The sequence below is a fragment of the Leuciscus leuciscus genome, assembly GCF_965113295.1.
Source record: "Leuciscus leuciscus genome assembly, chromosome: 19".
NCBI classification, from domain to species: domain Eukaryota; kingdom Metazoa; phylum Chordata; class Actinopteri; order Cypriniformes; family Leuciscidae; genus Leuciscus; species Leuciscus leuciscus.
In genome coordinates this window covers 9614773-9634330 of record NC_138743.1, presented here as the reverse complement: position 1 = coordinate 9634330, position 19558 = coordinate 9614773, and the positions used below count along the sequence as shown (strand labels likewise).

At 34.5% G+C, this 19558-nt stretch overlaps 4 protein-coding genes across 5 annotated transcripts; 1 reads left to right on the top strand and 3 right to left on the bottom strand.

The window, feature by feature from the left end:
- Positions 1-4678: 4678 nt before the first annotated feature.
- gja12.2 (gap junction protein alpha 12.2) lies at positions 4679-7892 on the top strand. Its single transcript, XM_082148320.1, has 2 exons — positions 4679-4922; positions 6225-7892. The coding sequence occupies exon 2, from the start codon at positions 6231-6233 to the stop codon at positions 6945-6947; it is 717 nt and encodes a 238-aa protein (XP_082004446.1). The 5' UTR covers positions 4679-4922; positions 6225-6230; the 3' UTR covers positions 6948-7892.
- A 697-nt stretch (positions 7893-8589) lies between these two features.
- Positions 8590-11286, bottom strand: gja12.1 (gap junction protein, alpha 12.1). 2 transcript variants are annotated; one of them, XM_082148311.1, is made up of 3 exons: positions 11150-11286; positions 10598-10655; positions 8590-9840 (listed from the first exon to the last, which is right to left on the bottom strand). In XM_082148311.1, exon 3 carries the CDS (start codon positions 9804-9806, stop codon positions 9045-9047), a length of 762 nt encoding a protein of 253 aa, XP_082004437.1. In that variant the 5' UTR covers positions 9807-9840; positions 10598-10655; positions 11150-11286; the 3' UTR covers positions 8590-9044. The 2 variants fall into 2 exon arrangements, with proteins under 2 accessions (XP_082004437.1, XP_082004438.1); XM_082148312.1 differs by lacking the exon at positions 10598-10655 and having other exon boundaries at positions 11150-11257.
- A 1857-nt stretch (positions 11287-13143) lies between these two features.
- gja13.1 (gap junction protein alpha 13.1) lies at positions 13144-15332 on the bottom strand. Its single transcript, XM_082148300.1, has 2 exons — positions 15177-15332; positions 13144-14430 (listed from the first exon to the last, which is right to left on the bottom strand). Exon 2 carries the CDS (start codon positions 14406-14408, stop codon positions 13554-13556), a length of 855 nt encoding a protein of 284 aa, XP_082004426.1. The 5' UTR covers positions 14409-14430; positions 15177-15332; the 3' UTR covers positions 13144-13553.
- Positions 15333-16009: 677 nt separating this feature from the next.
- Positions 16010-19487, bottom strand: gja11 (gap junction protein, alpha 11). Its single transcript, XM_082148292.1, has 2 exons — positions 18096-19487; positions 16010-17349 (listed from the first exon to the last, which is right to left on the bottom strand). Exon 2 carries the CDS (start codon positions 17327-17329, stop codon positions 16433-16435), a length of 897 nt encoding a protein of 298 aa, XP_082004418.1. The 5' UTR covers positions 17330-17349; positions 18096-19487; the 3' UTR covers positions 16010-16432.
- Between the last annotated feature and the right edge of the window lie 71 nt (positions 19488-19558).

Below are 19558 nucleotides of genomic sequence, written 5' to 3'. Positions count from 1 at the left end.
GAGGTCAGACAGGATTCGGTCATTCATCTTATACCCATGACATGTGATGTGCCTATATCTTAAGGAACACTGAAAGCTCCACCCAACTCTATGATAAAGAAAACCAGTTTTAACCAGTCATTTTTCACTTCTTTATTTTTGTTCTTCTTAGAAGTAGTCCAATCATGAGTCTAGTTGCACCACACTTTCACACATAAGTGAAATTTGTCTGAATCATCAGCTTTGAATATGTTGCGAGGTGGAAACAACATATATGTGATGGTGGTGTGGTGTAGTGGCTAAAGATCAGGGCTGGTTATGTGCTGTTTGAGCCCTTATAAGAAATGACAATCACTGCTGTGTCTTTGACTTAACCACGGATTGTTCCAGAGGGATTGTCCCTATAAGAAAGGACACAAGTTTCAGCTTAATGAATACAACGAAACAATATTTGGTAACACTTTATAGTACAGTGTACTTGTAACACGTTACAGTTACTATAGTAATTATTGTGCATAATTACACACAACAAACCTAAACCACACCCTAATCCTAAATCAAGTGAAGTCAAGTTACCTTTATTTAGTGCTTTACAGATTGTTTCAAAGCAGCTGTGATAACAAGAAAATTATTCAATGACGTAAGAGTTAATTTCAGCTGCAGCTCTAAAATAAAACAGTGTCATTGTTCAGCTGAAGTCAGTTCAGTGTTTAATCAGTTTCGTGGTAAAGAACATCAATTATTAAATGAGTTGATTTCATCTATAAAGCAGTTCTGCAGAAAACAGTGATGTCATCGTCCAGCTCAGTTCAGTTTTTATCCAATAGTATCAGCTTAGTCAGATCAATAATATTTTTGAATAGTAAGTTTCCCCAACTAAGCAAGCCAGAGTCGACAGTGGCAAGGAACCCAAACTCCATCAGGTGACAGAATAGAGGAAAAAAACCTTGGGAGAAACCAGGCTCACTCTTTCTATGAAAGAACATGGTGTGATTATGATTCAGGCAGCATCACAAGCCAGAAATCAGATTGTGGATCGGTAGCATTAACCCTAACCCTAGGTACATGTAGTTAATTATTATTACTCAGTACTTAAATGTATAATTACACTGTTAAAACAGTTTTGGCAGACATTAATAAAGCTTGATTAAAACATATTTACACTAATCTCAAGCTCTTCACTGACACTGTTGTCTCCTTGGTAAATAAGTATATTTAAGACAACTTCTGACAAAATTGTTAGATGTGGTGGAAAGGCGTCACAACTGAGGAACGGTCATTATTTGTGTAAAAAATTATGTTTTTTTTTTGTTTTGTTTTTTTAACACACAGGAAATGTATTTATTCCTTTATTTATAATTTATTTATGATTATTTCCCACTTTGTTTAGATAATTGTAGTTTTTATGGAATATTATTGTATGATGGATGACCGATTTAAACTTTATGTACTTAAAGTCATAGTAAAAGGTTTAAAAATAACCTTTATATAATAGGAAAAAGATTAGTTTTAATAAGAATCAACCCGAGATTTAAAAGTTCTTTGTCGTTGAAAAAACTCTAGCCATATCCTAATTTCCTAATCTGAAACAAGCCTTTATAAAACACGAATCCCAATTTGAATGCATGAAATGAGGATAGATACACTGTAAAAAAAATGAGTGCTGTGATTATTTATCACAACTTAAAATCCAACATAAGAATAAGAAGTAATGTGTTGTTTCAACTTAAAAAAGTACTTGTTTGTGCTTGACTTAAAATAGTAAGTTTAGTTAACTTTAGTTGGATATTTAAGTTATCTCAACAAATTTTAAGTTAAGAATTGCAGCTATTTTTACAGTGTGGATAGATAGATAGATAGATAGATAGATAGATAGATAGATAGATAGATAGATAGATAGATAGATAGATAGATAGATAGATAGATAGATAGATAGATAGATAGATAGATAGATAGATAGATAGATAGATAGATAGATAGATAATTATCTGTATAAGATTGACCCTGACAACCTTTAACACTTAACAATTTATTTTCAAGTAAAGCCTTGTGTAATCTCCCAGTAAAAAGGAGTTTTATTTCTCAAGGATTTGAATTTTTGTTTAATTATGTGTTATTGTGGGAGAGAGATCTGCGGACAGTCATCCTGACAAAGAACTTAAGTAATCTCTGCTTATAAAACATGGACACTGACACGGACACTTTTCATGTCAGGTCTTTATGGTTGAAAAAACTCTAGCCATATCCTAATTTCCTAATCTGAAACAAGCCTTTATAAAACACGAATCCCAATTTGAATGCATGAAATGAGGATAGATACACTGTAAAAAAAATTGTGCTGTGATTATTTATCACAACTTAAAATCCAACATAAGAATAAGAAGTAATGTGTTGTTTCAACTTAAAAAAGTACTTGTTTGTGCTTGACTTAAAATAGTAAGTTTAGTTAACTGTAGTTGGATATTTAAGTTATCTCAACCAATTTTAAGTTAAGAATTGCAGCTATTTTGACAGATAGATAGATAGATAGATAGATAGATAGATAGATAGATAGATAGATAGATAGATAGATAGATGGATAATTATCTGTATAAATCACAGATTGACCCTGACAACCTTTAACACTTGACACTTTATTTTCAAAAAAAGCCTTGTGTAATCTCCCAGTAAAAAGGAGTTTTATTTCTCAAGGATTTTAATTGTTGTTTCATTATGTGTAATTGTGGAAGAGAGATCTGCGGACAGTCATCCTGACAAAGAACTTGAGTAATCTCTGCTTATACAACACGGACACTGACACGGACACTTTTCATGTCATACGTGACTGAGATCCAAAAAAGGCGGCAACTGAGGGACAGCAATCATTTGAACTGACATTTAAACTGATAACTCAAGAACAAAGATATTTTACACCCAAGACCTGAGCAACTTCACCATAGATTTTAACTTACACCCTAAGTGATCAAAAGAAATTGTCTCAGGTCCGGAAAGAAAAGTCATCTTGCAGTGACAGATTAACTAAGCCCAAATTGATGAATGGACCCTAATATTTTCTCTTATTGCTATGTGAGGACAGGAAATTTCATAAGAACAGGATCAATTACGTCAAACTCAACATTTTAAAGAACACATGCTTACTACCGCCTAACAGCTTCAACCACCCCCAAATTGTGATGTCAGATCATTTAACTGTGGACTGAAAACCAAATATTACAAATATAAGAACAAATCCTTTCAAACGGATACATTAGAAGGATATTTCAACATTGGTTTAGGGATAACGATGTGGTGAAAAGAGTTTAAAGAAACAATAAGATGGGGGGGAAATAGAAAACAGAAGTAAAGAAGTTTTGCTTCCTAAAATGGCTGTTGTTTTATATAGACATCACTGGAAGCTGCACTGGTCTCTGTATTGTGGGTTAATCTAGTTGGACACTTGGTTCCTTTTACCAAATGCTAGCCTGGTGTGACATTAGTAGGCCAGGCTAAGATGTTTTTAAGATTCTTACTTAACATTTTATCTGTTTGTCTTAAACGGTCCAGTCTCTAATACGAAACTCTCATACATTTTTTTTCCGGACGGTTCTTATAAATGAACAGATTCTAAAAACACTTGAATCACGTCATTTTTGTAGCAGACTATTCATCATTTTATTATTTTATTTAGTTATAGCCTATTTAGTGCATTTTTATTGCTATTTATAACATTTATTTGTGCAAGTTTGATTTTGACGTGTCATCCTAATTGGGTTCATTCATTCAAAAACCCTCTGTTTTTTTTTTTTAACACATTACAGCCTATATTTTACTTTTGGCTAGTTATATATTTTACCAACATAAACGTCACCTCTCATTTCTCCAAGTAAAATCTCTAGCCCACTCACGATGACCATAGAGACACATATACATCCACATATTCGTCTTCTTTCTGTGGTTTGCATCATAAAAATACTCTCAAACATGACAGTCTTTCAATTATGATATAAAAGGGGATCTGACTGAGTGATCTATAAATGGATGACGAGGATACAAATTGTGTCCAAAATGTGTGTCCTTTCATGTGGTGTTTCTGTGTTTTATCACTGAGTGAGAACAACCATATTCTGTCTGCACTGTACACTTCACAGAACCGCAAGTAAAAGCAATGTTTGCCAATTTTCTCCCATAATTATGGTTTCTGTGGAGAAGCTGCGGTGAAACTACATGAGAGCTGGACAAAGTTCAAACATGCTAACATACATATTTACATATTTGCTGTTTTAATTTATTCATTTGGCAGATGCTTTCCTTTTACCCAAATAAATCCTTAATTGGCTTTTGTACCACGGTCAGACATTCATATTAAAATTAATATTACAGAAATGTTATCTAAATAATATCAAAACACTATATTGTATAAACCCATTACTGTACATAGACAAAAACAGCATAACATATTGCAATGATCATGGCCTTTGGATTACATGAGATATTTTTGCAAAAATATATGAAATGCAAACAGTCAGACCTTTCCTTTCAACATTGTGTTCGTGTTTTCGTGATTTCGGAAAAATGCTGTCTATGGAAACGACAGTTTCATCACATTTCTCATGATCATGACTCTTACTTTTTTTTTTGGGGGGGGGGGGGGGGGGGGGGGGGGTTTCATGTATTGCAACATCCTGAGGCAAAGTTGGACAATGTAAAGGTCGGTGTGATTTAAATCCGAGAGTTTGTGATTTTGAATGTGTACGTGCTCATTGACCCGAAGTGAAATTAAGATTTTTTTTTTTTACTTTTTTTTTAGTGCCCACCCATTTTTTTTTTTTTTGGGCGGACACTAAATGAAAGCTACACTTATAAAAAAATACAAAACTTGTTGAAGATCAAATCTTGAAACCTCTAATATCATCTTTTCGCCTGCACACAAGAAGTGTCACAGGACCTGTCATCATAAAAATAAGGTAGGTTTACCTTGGAAATGGAATTACACTCTACTTTGCACTCTAACATTTACTGATGATTAATGTTGTTTTTATTTAAAACAACATGTTTTCTTATTGCTGATAGGCCACATATTTTAATGTTGATGTTGTACCAACTTTCCTACTGTACATTATAGAAGAACCCATACATTAGCTTTTTTCTTTAGTCAATTTTACAATTGAATTATTTTAAATGACAGTTATAAACTTGAGGGGAAATGACTATACACCATTAAAAGTGATGGTGATAACTAAAAGACCATTTAGTTAAAAATAATAGAAAAAATATCTAAGTATTATTTGTTGTTAAATATATGTACACTACCGTTCAAAAGTTTGGGGTCAGTAAGATTTTTAATGTTTTTAAAAGAAGTATCTTCTGCTCACCAAGGCTGCATTTATTTGATTAAAAATACAAACAAAAACAGTAATATTGTGAAATATTATTCCAATTTAAAACAGCTGTTTTCTATGTGAATATACAGTAAAGTGTAATTTATTCCTGTGATCAAAGCTGAATTTCCAGCATCATTACTCCAGTCTTCAGTGTCACATGATCCTTCAGAAATCATTCTAATATGATGATTTGATGCTCAAGAAACATTTATGATTATTATCAATGTTGAAAACAGTTATTTACATTTTTATTTCATGATGCTATGATGAATAGAAAGTTCAAAAGAACAGCATTTATCTGAAATAGAAAGCTTTTGTAACATTAAACACTACCGCTCAAAAGTTTGGGGTCAGTAAGAATTTTAAGTTTATTTTTGGGGGAAAGAAATAAAATAAATCAATACTTTTATTCATCAAGGATGAGTTAAACTGATCAAAAGTTACAGTAAAGACATTTATAATGTTAGAAAATATTCTATTTTAAATAAATGCTGTTCTTTTGAACTTTCTATTCATCAAAGAATTTTGAAAACTGTTTTCAACATTGATAATAATAATGAATGTTTCTTGAGCATCAAATCATCATATTAGAATGATTTCTGAAGGATCATGTGACACTGAAGACTGGAGTAATGATGCTGAAAATTCAGCTTTGAAATATATTAAAATAGAAAATAGTGATTTTAAATTGTCATAATATTTCACAATATTACTGTTTTTTTTTATTGTTTTTATCAAATAAATGCACCCTTGGTGAGCAGAAGATACTTCTTTTAAAAACATAAAAAAATCGTACTGACCCCAAACCTTTGAACGGTAGTGTATGTCCATGTAATTCCTATTCTCCCATATTGTACTTTACCTCAGAAGTCTTCTCCTTTACAGGTCAGCATGGGAGACTGGGGATTCCTCTCTAAACTTTTAGACAAGGTGCAGTCTCACTCAACCAATATTGGGAAGGTTTGGCTGACGGTTCTGCTGATCTTCAGAATAATGGTTCTTGGGGCTGGACTGGATAAAGTCTGGGGGGATGAACAGTCCAGTATGGTCTGCAACATCAAGACTCCTGGTTGCTTGAATGCCTGCTACGACCATGCCTTCCCCATTTCCCATATGCGATTCTGGGCGCTCCAAATCATCTTTGTGGCCACCCCGAATCTGGTCTACCTCGGCTACGTTCTGCACATCATTCACAAAGAAAACAAACTGAGACATTATTTACAAAACCATGCAGAGAAAAGTGGCGTAAAACTACCCAAATACACTGATGACAACGGGAAGATTTATTACAAAGGAAGCCTGCTTTGTTGCTATATGTTGAGTCTCTTTGTGACTATCTTGTTTGAATCAGGGTTCATTGTAGGCCAGTACTATTTAATTGGCCTTTGGATGCCCACGCAGCTAGAATGTAAAGTAGACCCTTGCCCTAAAGTCGGCCTGCATTGTTTTACATCCCGCCCAACTGAAAAGAGCATCTTCATTATCTTCATGCTCGTTGTGGCGTGTGTGTCTTTGGCTTTGAATCTAGGAGAAATATTCTATCTGATAGGTCGTAGGAGCCAGCACAAGATGAGGCCACCTGCAATGGTTGAGATGCATGAGAAATGAACCCATACTTAGACATTTTGCTAAATGAAACTGAAATGACATCATTTTTCCCAGACCCATGTCTGGAGCTCAAGCCCTCCACCATTTCCTCTTCTATTCTATTTAAACAGTCCTTTTTTCCCCTTTTATTTTCCAGTGAAACAAGATTTATACGTAAAAATAGTGTTTACATCGCTTATGTATGCCATTGTATCTGTTTTATAATATCTGACTTGGTAGCTAATTGAAGAACACAGTTTAATTATTATGAACATTAGCCTATTATTTTAGCAGTAGCTTAACACACAGTTCAGGGATTATTATGAACATAACTATTGTGAATATGAATATGTGCAAATAAAAATACACATAAAAACAACATCAAAAATAGTGTGTTGTTTATAAGATGCAAGATGAATGGTTATTTCTAAATATTACGAGAGATGGTGTCCAATGTTAACTAGAAAAAAAATGTTGGCTCGCATTGCTGTTATGTCTTTTCATCACAGGGGGGCGTGTGAAGAGCACAAATCATCAGTGCATTTGAAAATCAGGACAATTAGATACCAATACATGAACACTTCTGACAGAATAATATAATATTAAATTGCCGTGAAAAAAAAAAACGAATGCACTTATAAAACAAACAAATAAACACATTTCCGTTTTTCCATTATTCCATTTTTATTATACATTTTTTTTCTATTTAATTTAAACATTTAAAAAATAAAATAAAATAAGAAACTAGCTTGAGATCACCATACAATTTAAAAGGATACTCCACATTCGTTTTAATAGTCACATCGCATTGTATTTGTTTATTTGTATGTATGTGCTTCAAGTAGGCCTATTCCCATTAAGATTTACATTTAGTTCACCCAAAAATAAAATATCGTCTCAACACTGCATGTTTCTCTTCTTCCATAAACCACTAAAGGAGATAAGGCAAGTAAAAAGACACATATGTGAAACAACCAAGTTTGACGCGTCAGAAACGGACATATCTGAATATTTGTGAGATAAAAACGTAAAATATGCGCACATTCAAATTGCAATTAGATTCCAGCAGCACGTGAGACATATGGACTACTTATATGATATCTTTATCGTGCTTTTTTGTTCTTTTTGGCGCCATGGAGGTTTGGAACAACATTTGGGTGAGTAGCTAAATTATGCTACAATTGATATGTTTGGATGCTCCTTTAAAGGGATAGTTCACCAAAAAAAAAAAAGACCATTTTGTTATTATTTACTCACCCTCAAGTTGTTCCAAACCTGTAGCCTATGAGTTTCTTTCTTTCTGTTGACCACAAAAGAAGATCTATTTTAAAGAATGTTGTTGGTAACCAAACAGTTGACGGTAGCCATTTACTTCCATAGTAGGACAAAAATAGGCCTATAGTACTACTATGGGTGCCTTCAACTGTCTGGTTATCAACATTCTTTAAAATATCTTCATTGGTGTTCAACAGAAGAAAGAAACATGCAGGTTTGGAACATCACGAGGGCGAGTAAATGATGACAAAATTGTCATTTTTTGGTAAACTATCCCTTTCATTCTTTTCTGAATTAATGAAACTCTAACATTTCCCAATATACACGTAGCTTCCCCACACATCATTAGCTGAGCAATACTTTAATTTAACAAGAAAAAAACATAGACTTGTTACATTATTCACAGTTTTTATTTTCCACATTTTACTGGTTACTCTCATAGAGTTCCACGTGGTTTGCTTTAACCAAATGGGGAGAGAAGAAAGTATTTAGAAAATTAAGAAACTGCAGTTTGTTACATAAACTATTATCTAAGTGTAACGTCAGTTTATGACAATTCCGTTGTCAGACCAAGTAGAGCATCACAAAAATGTAATAAAATGAGATAAGTGATAGATCATAGACAAGTCATTACCTTAACAAATGTTAGAAGTTATATATAGTCCATATAAAATTACCTTAAATATCCTGCACCAACATTCATTCTAGTGCAAACATTAAATACATATACTCATTTCACAGCAAAACAAAAACTGTGCAAAACAAATTGATCACAAAATGACATTAATTGTAATACTTATTTATCTATGTACAAGCTTACAACACCAAACAATCTTTTCACCCTTAAGTTTTGCTAGACTTTGAAGTTCCTGTGATGTGCACCTTGGATCCATTTAAATCTTTCGAGAATGCTGACAACTGTGTGCCACGATGTCTCTTTGACCTGCGGCATATCAGGTAGAACATCTCAATCACGTTCAGAAGCAGAGAGATACACGCCACCACCAGCATAAAGATGATAAAGATGGTTTTCTCTGTGGGACGAGACATGTAACACTCAACCGTATGAGGGCAAGGCGATTGGGAGCATTCTATCTTAGGGATCATTATGAAACCGTAAATATAATACTGGCCTACAATAAACGCAGCCTCCAGCAAGATCTTAACAAACAGGCTGACTAGGTAACTACCTAACAACTGGCCCTTGATTATAACTTTGCCATGATCGTCGGTGTATTTGAGTTGCTTGATGCCTTGCTTTTCAGCATGTCTTTCAATCTGCTGTTTCAGTTTTTTTTCTTTGTGGAGGACATGCAGAACGTGGCCGAAGTATAGAAGCGTTGGGGTGGACACAAAGATGATCTGAAGCACCCAGAAGCGAACGTGGGAGATTGGAAAGGTGTGATCGTAGCACACGTTCTTACAACCCGGCTGCTTAGTGTTGCAGATCATTTTTGATTGTTCATCGCTCCACACCTTTTCGGCCCCGGCCCCGAGAACCATGATCCTGAAGACAAAGAGGACAGTGAGCCACACCTTCCCTACGACAGTGGAGTGAGACTGCACTTTGTCCAGCAGCTTGGAGAGAAAGCCCCACTCTCCCATGCTTGTGCCTTTAGTGTCTTCTCTGCCTGGAAAACTAGGGGAGAAAGACAGCATTTTTGAGTGGTTTTGATCTGCCTAAAATGCCGAAAACAATCTCATTATTTACTCAACATCATGTCTTTCAAAACCCATATGCTATTATTTTTCTGTGAACACACATAAGTAGAAATTTTAAAAGAATCATTACGTGGCTCAGAGAGCAGCGGCTAATCCAAAAAAGGAGAGAGAGAGAAAGATAAAAAGTCTCATTTATGGACTATATTCCAAGACTCCAATACTATAACTTTGTGGGAGGAACAGAGTAAACATTTTTGTCATTATTCATTGATAATGTTAAAATAATGCATGAAATACTTCATACATATTAATACAATATTTACGGCTGTGAAAATTATTGTACTTAGAAAACAAAGAAAACAATGGATTACATTTTGAAAATTCTATTTAAAAAATTTTTTTTTTTGAAAACTCAAAAGTTTTCATAGTTACAGTGCATTTCATTATTATTATTATTATTTTATCTATGTGCTTCAAGTATTCAAAATGAAAGGTCATCTCCCTGCATGGTTTTCTTTCTTTCATAGGTAAAATAATTGTAGAAATTGTATAATAATACACATCGCATGACTTATGTTACTAAAAACCAATTGCTTGCATCAATAATGTCAACACGACATATCTGCATGTGGGCAATGCCAACGTGTGAGTTTCGGCTGAAGGGTAAGATTATTAGAGAATAAGTGAACAATTATGTATACAACAAAAGAAAGAAAGACACTTAAACACATTACCTTTGTGGACTGTGACAACAATTCAATGTTCAGAAGATAAGAGGTGCAGTGTTAAAATCTGATTAAAACAAAATATAATTTAAAAATATGAACTTGAATTGAACATAAATACAATTACTTAGTAGGGAATTATGAGTTGCACTTCAGTTGACAAAACCAAAACACAACATTGATTGCTGTCTGTATTTATATCCTAAAGACACTGTATTTTTGAAAACAAACAGTTCTAGGCATTTAAGTAATTACATTTGTGGCAAAAAGGGAATATGTAACTAATTAGCAAGCAAATCTTTCAACATGCAGTCTTCAAGATACTCAACAATGTTTTAACAATGTGAATGACTGACTTTTCCAATCTAGCATTCAGTTCCAAACAGTGAATGGTTAACATTCAGCAATCACCAAAATACGTCCGTATATCAGTACAAAATAATATTATTTGATTATAGTCAGTTTTGTGTTAGGAATCCTGAAGGGAGCTTAACAATACATAATATCACATATAAATGAGCAAATAGAGCCATACAAAAATGTAAAATACGAAAAACTTACATTTCTGCCTGTGACAACTTGCTTCTCAGTCCGGTGCTGATTGACTATTGCTCAATGTTGAAATGCCATGTGTCAGGTGTAAAGATTGAACTTCAGTGCACTTGATTTCGCAATTTTGTTCTTTCTTTTTTTCTTTTGGGATGTCACCTTCCTCTTGACGTCTGATTAAAGTTCCATTGCCATATTTGGGATTACAGGATAAAATTGAGCCCAAAGTTAATTATTAATCATGTTAGAATAAGTACATAACAATATCTCTGTACCTTTGTATTCTCACATACTCGTACTCGCATAAATACACATGCAATGCAGTTCACACAAGTTTGGCACGGTATATTGATTTGGCATCAGTGTGATTCATAACATTGCAGGAATTTCTGAACACAACTAATACTGGGAAGTAAAACCACTTTTATATGTTTCACCATGAGAGAAGAGAACAGAATAAAAAAGTATCTTGGCATCCATTACAGGAGGAGCTTTTATGAATCCTTGAGTTGTAGTGCTTTAGGGTTTTCATCATCTGAGCTGTAGTTATTCTATGCTATAGTCAGTAATAAGAACAGTGATAAAAATCTGCAGCGTGGCCATTTTTGAGATATGCGAGAACAACATACATCAACATAAAGATAATACAAATGCAACTTGCAGTGCAATGCAAAGAGGAATAGTGGAGCAAAAGTCAATTACATTTTTTTTAATAAATGTAATAAATTAATCAAATTAAAATTGTATAAAACTATATAAAATGCATTCAGAATTTTAACATATTGTGCGGGCCAAAAAAATTGCTACAAAATGTCTTTATTTGTTTGAATGTTTCTTTTTTTACTGATCACAGGAAACTACTTGATAATTCTGAATCTTATTTCTTGAATAAACAATAATGCTAATATAAAATATGCAATTATTGATTTAAAATAAATACATGTTATAATCATTCTCTAACACTTTACTATGTCTTTAAAACATTTACCCTTAAATGCATGAATGTCTCGCCAATCATTATTACATATTCGGGTCTTATGCGACCTGGGTCTATATCTAACACGGATGGATCTCTACTTGTCACGTTAATACACAACTCTCCTGATATTAGAGTACCAATTACAGAAGAATAAAATAAAGCGTATTTTGTTACCTTTTGGAACTTGAAAGGGTTCATTTTGAGCAGAAGTTTTATAAAATCATCACTGTCCTCGTCAGAGCTCATTTCCCAGTACATTCAGCATCTGGCTCATTTTCGCGATCTCAAACATATTCTCAAAACTATCATTTTCAGCATCTTCAAAATCAATATTTTGATCGCTGACAGCTTCTTCACCAAATCCACCATTAAGTGACAGTGACACTAATATTTGATTGCTTTCAGTACTTGCTATGTAAATCGCTGAGCCATTTCAAGTTTTGCTGATGATACTTCCTTTTCTTTTGTTTTCTGCCTGCGGTAACTATGAGTGAAATGTCACTTCATCATTAGACATTGCCACCTTGTAGAATAACGGTGACTTGCACTGAAGAAAAAATACACTATTACACACCTCGGGTCGTTAGCAACCCTATACAATTTTTTACAACAGTCATTCTTTTATAATTTTATTATTTTGATCTTATGTTGTTTATAACGAATCGATTGAGGAATACTAAGAAGGTTGATGTCTAACTTTAAAAAAATTAATGAGGACAAGGGTAGTGAATGATGTCCCGTGTCACTAAAGACCCGAGGTATGCATTTAAGGGTTAAAACATGCTATGTCTTTAGGGTAAAGAACAATTAATAATATGATGAATTAATATAATTAATCAGATATTAGCAATTAAGCACATATAGCCTGATTTGTGATTAGAATGATGACTTTTATGATTATTATATATAATTTTACATGTGATTTTTAAATATATCCATTGTCACTTCATGGAACTGCATTCATTCTGTGCTTTTGTGAATGAGTGTTTTTACTGGATTAGATATATTGTGAAATAAGACACTTCGGTTGTTTTAAAAGTTTTATTTTAAACAAGGATATCGTTTACACATCACTATAAATTTGTCTGTTTTGTAACGCAAATGTGGCCAATGGAAATGACAACATCAGACAAACAAGACATGTGGACATCAGTGCTTAAGTCAAAAATATTTACACACATTATATACAATAGTATAACAATAAGCAGTTTTTACCATAGTCAAAACTATCCAGGCCAAACATGTATTATGCACAAAATAATCATAAAATAATTAAATAACACAATCTATTTTTTAGAGTACCATAACAATATACTTTCTTTCTCAAGTGTGTAAAATACTGGACAATCAGTTAAGGGCTTTGGAAAATGAACTGTAATGATGTTTCTATTAAAACTTGAGAGATTTGTTCCATTTCTGAAATACAAAAGTCCAAATCTAATGGTCTTCCATCAATTGTTTTTCTTCTTTCGCCCCATCCAGGCTTCCTCCAAGACTCTGACCGCTCTCATACTGCTTGTTCATTTTGTTTTGCCTCTGAGCGTCTTCCGAGGTCATCTGCCAGGAAGATGACAAACTGGCGGGGTTTCTTGGCGAAGTGATGTGATGTGAGCGTTTCTTGCATCCCACCCTGGTGCACAGCAGGTAAAACACCTCTATGACATTCAGTAGCAGAGACACACAGGCTACCACTAGCATAAAGATGATAAAGATAGTCTTCTCTGTGGGACGGGACATGAAACATTCTACGGTGTAAGGACAAGGAGATTGGGAACATGTAAACTTGGCGATCATAATAAAGCCATATAAATAATACTGTCCAACGATGAACGCAATCTCGAGGATGATTTTAAAAAACAACTGGGTCAGATAGCTACCGAGCAGGTTTCCTTTAATCTTGACATGGCCAGTCTCATCTGTGTATTTGGGTGACTTCAACTTGTGGCCCTCGCCAATGCTTTTTATCTTCTCCCTGAGTTTTTTCTCTTGGTGAATGACCTGCACCGCATGGCCGAGGTACACCAAAGTTGGAGTGGACACAAATATGATCTGCAAGACCCAGAAGCGGATGTGCGAGATGGGGAACTGCCAGTCGTAGCACACGTTCTCACAACCAGGTTGCAACGTGTTGCAAACCAAACTAGATTGTTCGTCACCCCAAACGCTCTCCGCCGCCGCTCCCAGCACCAGGATCCTGAAGATGAAAAGGACGCTCATCCATATTTTGCCGATGACGGTGGAGTGAGACTGTACTTTGTCTAATAACGCTGAGAGAAATCCCCAGTCTCCCATGATTGCTGATGCTCAGACTTTCCTACAAAAAAAAAAAAGACATGAGAAAGGGTAGGAAAACAGATGAATTACAAAGTCCACTTTAGGTTTAACTTAATCAATAAGCCTTTAAATGAGGGTTCATTAATGGAATACTCTTAATAGATTAATATACTTAATAATTAATAAGTCCTTCAAACAAGTTTAGTTATTGTGCTTAGATTTGCACATGTAGAAAAGTAAAACGAGAAGAATATTATAATGGTTCAAAAAAGAGCTGTTATTAATAAATGTTACATTTTATAAAGCCAAATGAAATGCATTAATAATTGTAATACTTTAACAAATGGTGCAAGCAAAACAAATGAATAAGAAATATTGATTCAAAATGTACAGTGGTGTTCACAGGAAACAACTTTATAATTCTGAATCTTATTCATTGAATAAACATCTGTGGCTACTGGTAAATATAAAATATGCAAATATTGATTTAAAAGAAGTACATGTTAAAATTATTCTCTACATTTTTACTATGTATGTAAAACATTTACTGTCTTAAAACATATGTTTGTAATGTAAAGAACAATTACTAAGATAATTAATTAGATATTAGTAATAAGCACTTTGCCTGACTACAGTCAGCATATCATTCATTTTATTTAATAATAATATATTCTTAAATATTCTCTTTTTTTCACCACAAGGCAAACATCTTTCATATTTGTAACCTGAAACAATGTATACACGAACAGAAGCATACAAACAATGTAATATTGATTTCAGACTTACCTTTAGCGAGTTGCACCTCTTCCTATTAGAAACTAAGCCGCATACCAAGTGATAGCCGAGAATTGTTGAACCTTGATTTTTGGGCTTTACTAAGATTGCGTAATAGCTGTAAGTGTCCTACTGTCACGTTGTCCAACAGTTAGCAATGACAAGAACTAGATTTTGAATGCAGATACACAGGAGTGTCACATTAATGATTGAAAGGCTCTAACAATGATATGTACCACACTTAAATGCCTGACCCACATAACTAATATTATGTCTTATATTTAATAATACTAATCATTCATTATACATTAATTATATGTGTGTGTATATATATATATATACACACAAATATAATGAAAAACTGGAAAAACTTGAGGTCTCGAATTTTAAATACCTACAGTAGGTACAATTATTGATGAGAAACTTAATTTTGAAAGTAACGTAGAGTACATCCATAAAAAGGCAAGACAACGCCTGGGTCTTCTTAGGAAGCTGAGGAGTTTTAATGTTAGCACGCACACTCTAACTATGGTATATAGATCAATGATTAAAAGTATTCTTCAATGTAATATTGTTTTATGGTACGGTAATCTAACAGTTAAACAGAAGAACAAACTTTCACAAATAATTAATCAAATCACTGGACACAAACAACACCCACTTCAGGGCTTATTGATTGTTTTAGGGAAAAAATAGCAATTGCGATTTTTAAAGATCATACTCACCCCCTTCATTCTACTTTTGAAATGCTTCCATCTGGGCGTAGACTCAAAAAAATTCTTTGGCCAGAAGAAACGTGTATATATATATAAAAATGTATCATGGTTTACAGAAAAACATGAAGTGAGCACCAAATCTGTACATTTGATTTATGAAGGATCATGCGACACTGAAGACTGGAGTGTTAAATTACAATAATAGGTCACAATATGACTGTTTTACTTTATGTTTGGTCAAATAAATGCAGCCTTGGTGAGCATAAGATGAGCTTTCAAAAACAATTTTAATAAATCTTACTGACCCCGAAATAAACAGAACTCAAACACAAAAACACAGTTTACATCAAACTGTTTGCTTGTATTGAACCTTTCTACAAAGTACAATTTCAAACAGAAATTTCAGCAATACATTATTGATTTGTTAAACAGAGAGAGAGGGCCAGAAAGTGCTTGGAGTTGGGGGGTCTTGACCATGCACGAGTTAGTTGGATCAGTGGATGTTTGCTCAAGTTGACCGTGTGAAAGACTTTGTGTGCAGAGGCTTGCTGATTAGATATGGACCTCTTGCATGTCAGCACTATGGTTCTCTGAAACCACGCTCTTGGTTGCCTCATTGCCAAGCTCCCTCCTCTGAAGCTCCAGCTCACAGTTCACCCAGTTCTGGATCCTCTGATCTGTATTTTTGATGTCCTTCCTGTTCACAGCTGGGGTCACAGGGGTGAGGGCGTAGTCCTTTCTACGGCTGAGACACTCATTGATCTTCTTGACGCACAGATATAGGATCTCAATCACATTCAGGAGTAAAGAGACACAGGCCACCACCAGCATGAACCAAATGAAGATGCTTTTCTCAGTAGGCCTCGATAAGAAGCAGTCCACCTTGTGAGGACACGGAAAACGGGCACAGACATATTGGGCCTGAAGGGTGAAGCCATAAAGATAGTACTGGCCCAAGATGAAACCCACCTCCAGAAGTATCTTACATAGCAAGCTCAGAATGTAGCTTCTCAAGAGGCGCCCCCGAATTTTGACCTTCCCATTGTCCCTGCTGTACTTGGGAAATTTGTAGCCTTTCTTGAGGAACAGCTTGATTTGCTCATTCTGAAGCTCTTTCTTCATCATTTTTCTCACTTTCTTCTCGACGTGTATGACGTGGACGACGTGGCCCAGGTAGGCCAGAGTAGGTGTGGACACAGAGATGATCTGCAGTACCCAGAAGCGGATGTGCGAGATGGGGAACGCATGGTCGTAGCACACATTTTCACACCCCGGCTGCTCGGTGTTGCAGATGAAGTCCGACTGCTCGTCGCCCCACACTCTCTCTGCACCAGCACCCAGGACTAGAATCCTAAAAACAAACAGGACGGTGAGCCAGATTTTCCCCACTACCGTTGAGTGTGTCTGGACTCTATCCAGCAGTCTTCCTAGGAAGTCCCACTCACCCATCTTTAATGTTAATCGAATTCCTGAAAGAAAAAACATTATTAATTGGACAGAGCATGTTCGGCAGTAATTAATGTGCAAATAATTGCCCATAATTTGATTCCACGTATTTTATGCAAGCACCGTTGATGGGATTGTCAAGTCAGGAGACAAACCAGGTTCTTTTACAAAACATACACAGGAACCAAGGTTTTTGCCCTGAAAACCCTAAACATTGATAATGACAATGGTAATACATCTTCAACTCAGCATGTCACTTTTTTATAATCATAGAATGACATTTTCAATATTTGCCTGCTCAGGGATATAATATAACACTTACATTTCAGATCACATTACATATATATATTTTTAGACGCTTTATTTTTGTAACATTTTACTGAAATATGTCATTTATTTCTGTGATGGAAAAGCTGAATTTTTAGCAGCCATTTGTCCAGTTTCAAGTGTCACATCTTCAGATATCATTCCAATATTCTGTTTTGGTGCTTGTGAAACATTATTATTATTATTATCAATGTAGAAAACAGTTGTGCTGCTTACAATTTTTGTGGAAACCGTGATGCTTTTTGAATAGAAATTAATAGAAAGTTCAAAAGAACAGCATATATTTGAAATAAAAATATTTTGTAACATTATACTGTAAATGTATTTTCTTTAAGAAAAAAAAAAAACGTTTGAACGGTAGTATAAATAAAGAGAGATAATCCTAAACAAGCATATAAATGACATGGATAGATTAATACAAATAATAACGCTTTTCACTTACCAAATTTAAGAAGACTGAGAAGAAGGCTCAATCGCTCAGTGAGGACTCGAGGGAAATGTGTGTAGCAGGATTTCTCAAAGCCATCCACTTCCTATCGAAGAGGCAGCTTTTGAACCAAAACAAAGATTGTCACATTATCTGTTTGTAAATTCCAACTTTCAGCCTTGACATCTGGAATTGGAACATCTAGCTAGAATATTAGTTGTTCAGTTGTGTTTCTCATGCAAGATTATACACCATAACATTACTATAATATCCCTTAATTTATGTATCACACTTTAGTTCTGGCTGGGCCCTGTTGTATAACTCTTAATAATGAGGTTATTTCTGCACAACTTGCTGTCTGAATAGCAAAACAATTGTTTTCAAACAGGTAACCTAAACTTCTTCCATTGGTCAGATAAACAGATAGTCCCACCCCCAAACTTATAACATGTTGAGCCAATGTTTCCATGGCATAGTAAACTGGGAAAAGTATTTTTGGAACAAAAAACTACACACTTCACCTTATAGGATGAAATAAGTATTATTCATACTTAAGTATTATTCAATGTATAAGTCATTAACTCTTGACTCTAATTCCGTCTATTTCTTAAATAATTCTATTCTCCAACTCCATACAGACTTATTTTTCAAGATTTCTGTTTTGACTTCCCTGGAGGAATCCAGTGTTGAAAAAAAACATCCAAAGTATGGTACGGTTGTTGTATTGTACTTCTGTTAGTGTTAATGCAAGTGAGATTCCTGGTGGTGGTTGAGGAGAGATCCCCTGATATGATTGTAAAAGCGCTTTGGGTGTACAGTAGTACATGTGAAAGCGCTATATAAATGCCCGATCCTATTCCTAGATTAAGTGAGCAATGTGCATTATGTGTTCTTGGCAGACACAACATTTGAGCTTGTCCGCTCATTCAGAGATAATACTGTGCCAGCATGACTGGAGTTTATACAATGGAGAAAATATTTCAATTTAATTTTGAACATTGAAAATCAAACAATTTCAAACAGTCTTTCACTAAACGTCCACTAAATTAATAAAATAAAATAATAAAACAGTCTTTTTATAGACATTGAGGATATTTATTGATAATTTCACTGTTGCAACAGCTAAATGAGATACACTGCAATAACCAAACACTGGCTACACAATGGTACAAGGAAGATCTATCAATGCTGAGTATAGCCAGTATACTCAAAAACACCTGGAATAAAAATAAATAAATAATTTACAAAACCTTTTTTTCTAAATATATTACTATGCTTTTTGCAAAATGCACAAGGAGGAGATTTTTTTAAAGGGATAGTTCACCCAAAAATTTTGTCAGAATTTACTCACCCTCAAGTTGTTCCCAAACAGTTGACGGCACCCATTGACTTCCATAGTAGGAAAAAAATAATTCCTATGGAGGTCAGCGGGTGCTGTTAAGTGTTCAACCGAAGAAAGAAACTCGTGCAGGTTTGGA

Bases quoted from the DNA above. Each gene is read 5' to 3' on its own strand.
- gja12.2 (XM_082148320.1), top strand. From the start codon at position 6,231: ATGGGAGACTGGGGATTCCTCTCTAAACTTTTAGACAAGGTGCAGTCT.
- gja12.1 (XM_082148311.1), bottom strand. From the start codon at position 9,806: ATGGGAGAGTGGGGCTTTCTCTCCAAGCTGCTGGACAAAGTGCAGTCT.
- gja13.1 (XM_082148300.1), bottom strand. From the start codon at position 14,408: ATGGGAGACTGGGGATTTCTCTCAGCGTTATTAGACAAAGTACAGTCT.
- gja11 (XM_082148292.1), bottom strand. From the start codon at position 17,329: ATGGGTGAGTGGGACTTCCTAGGAAGACTGCTGGATAGAGTCCAGACA.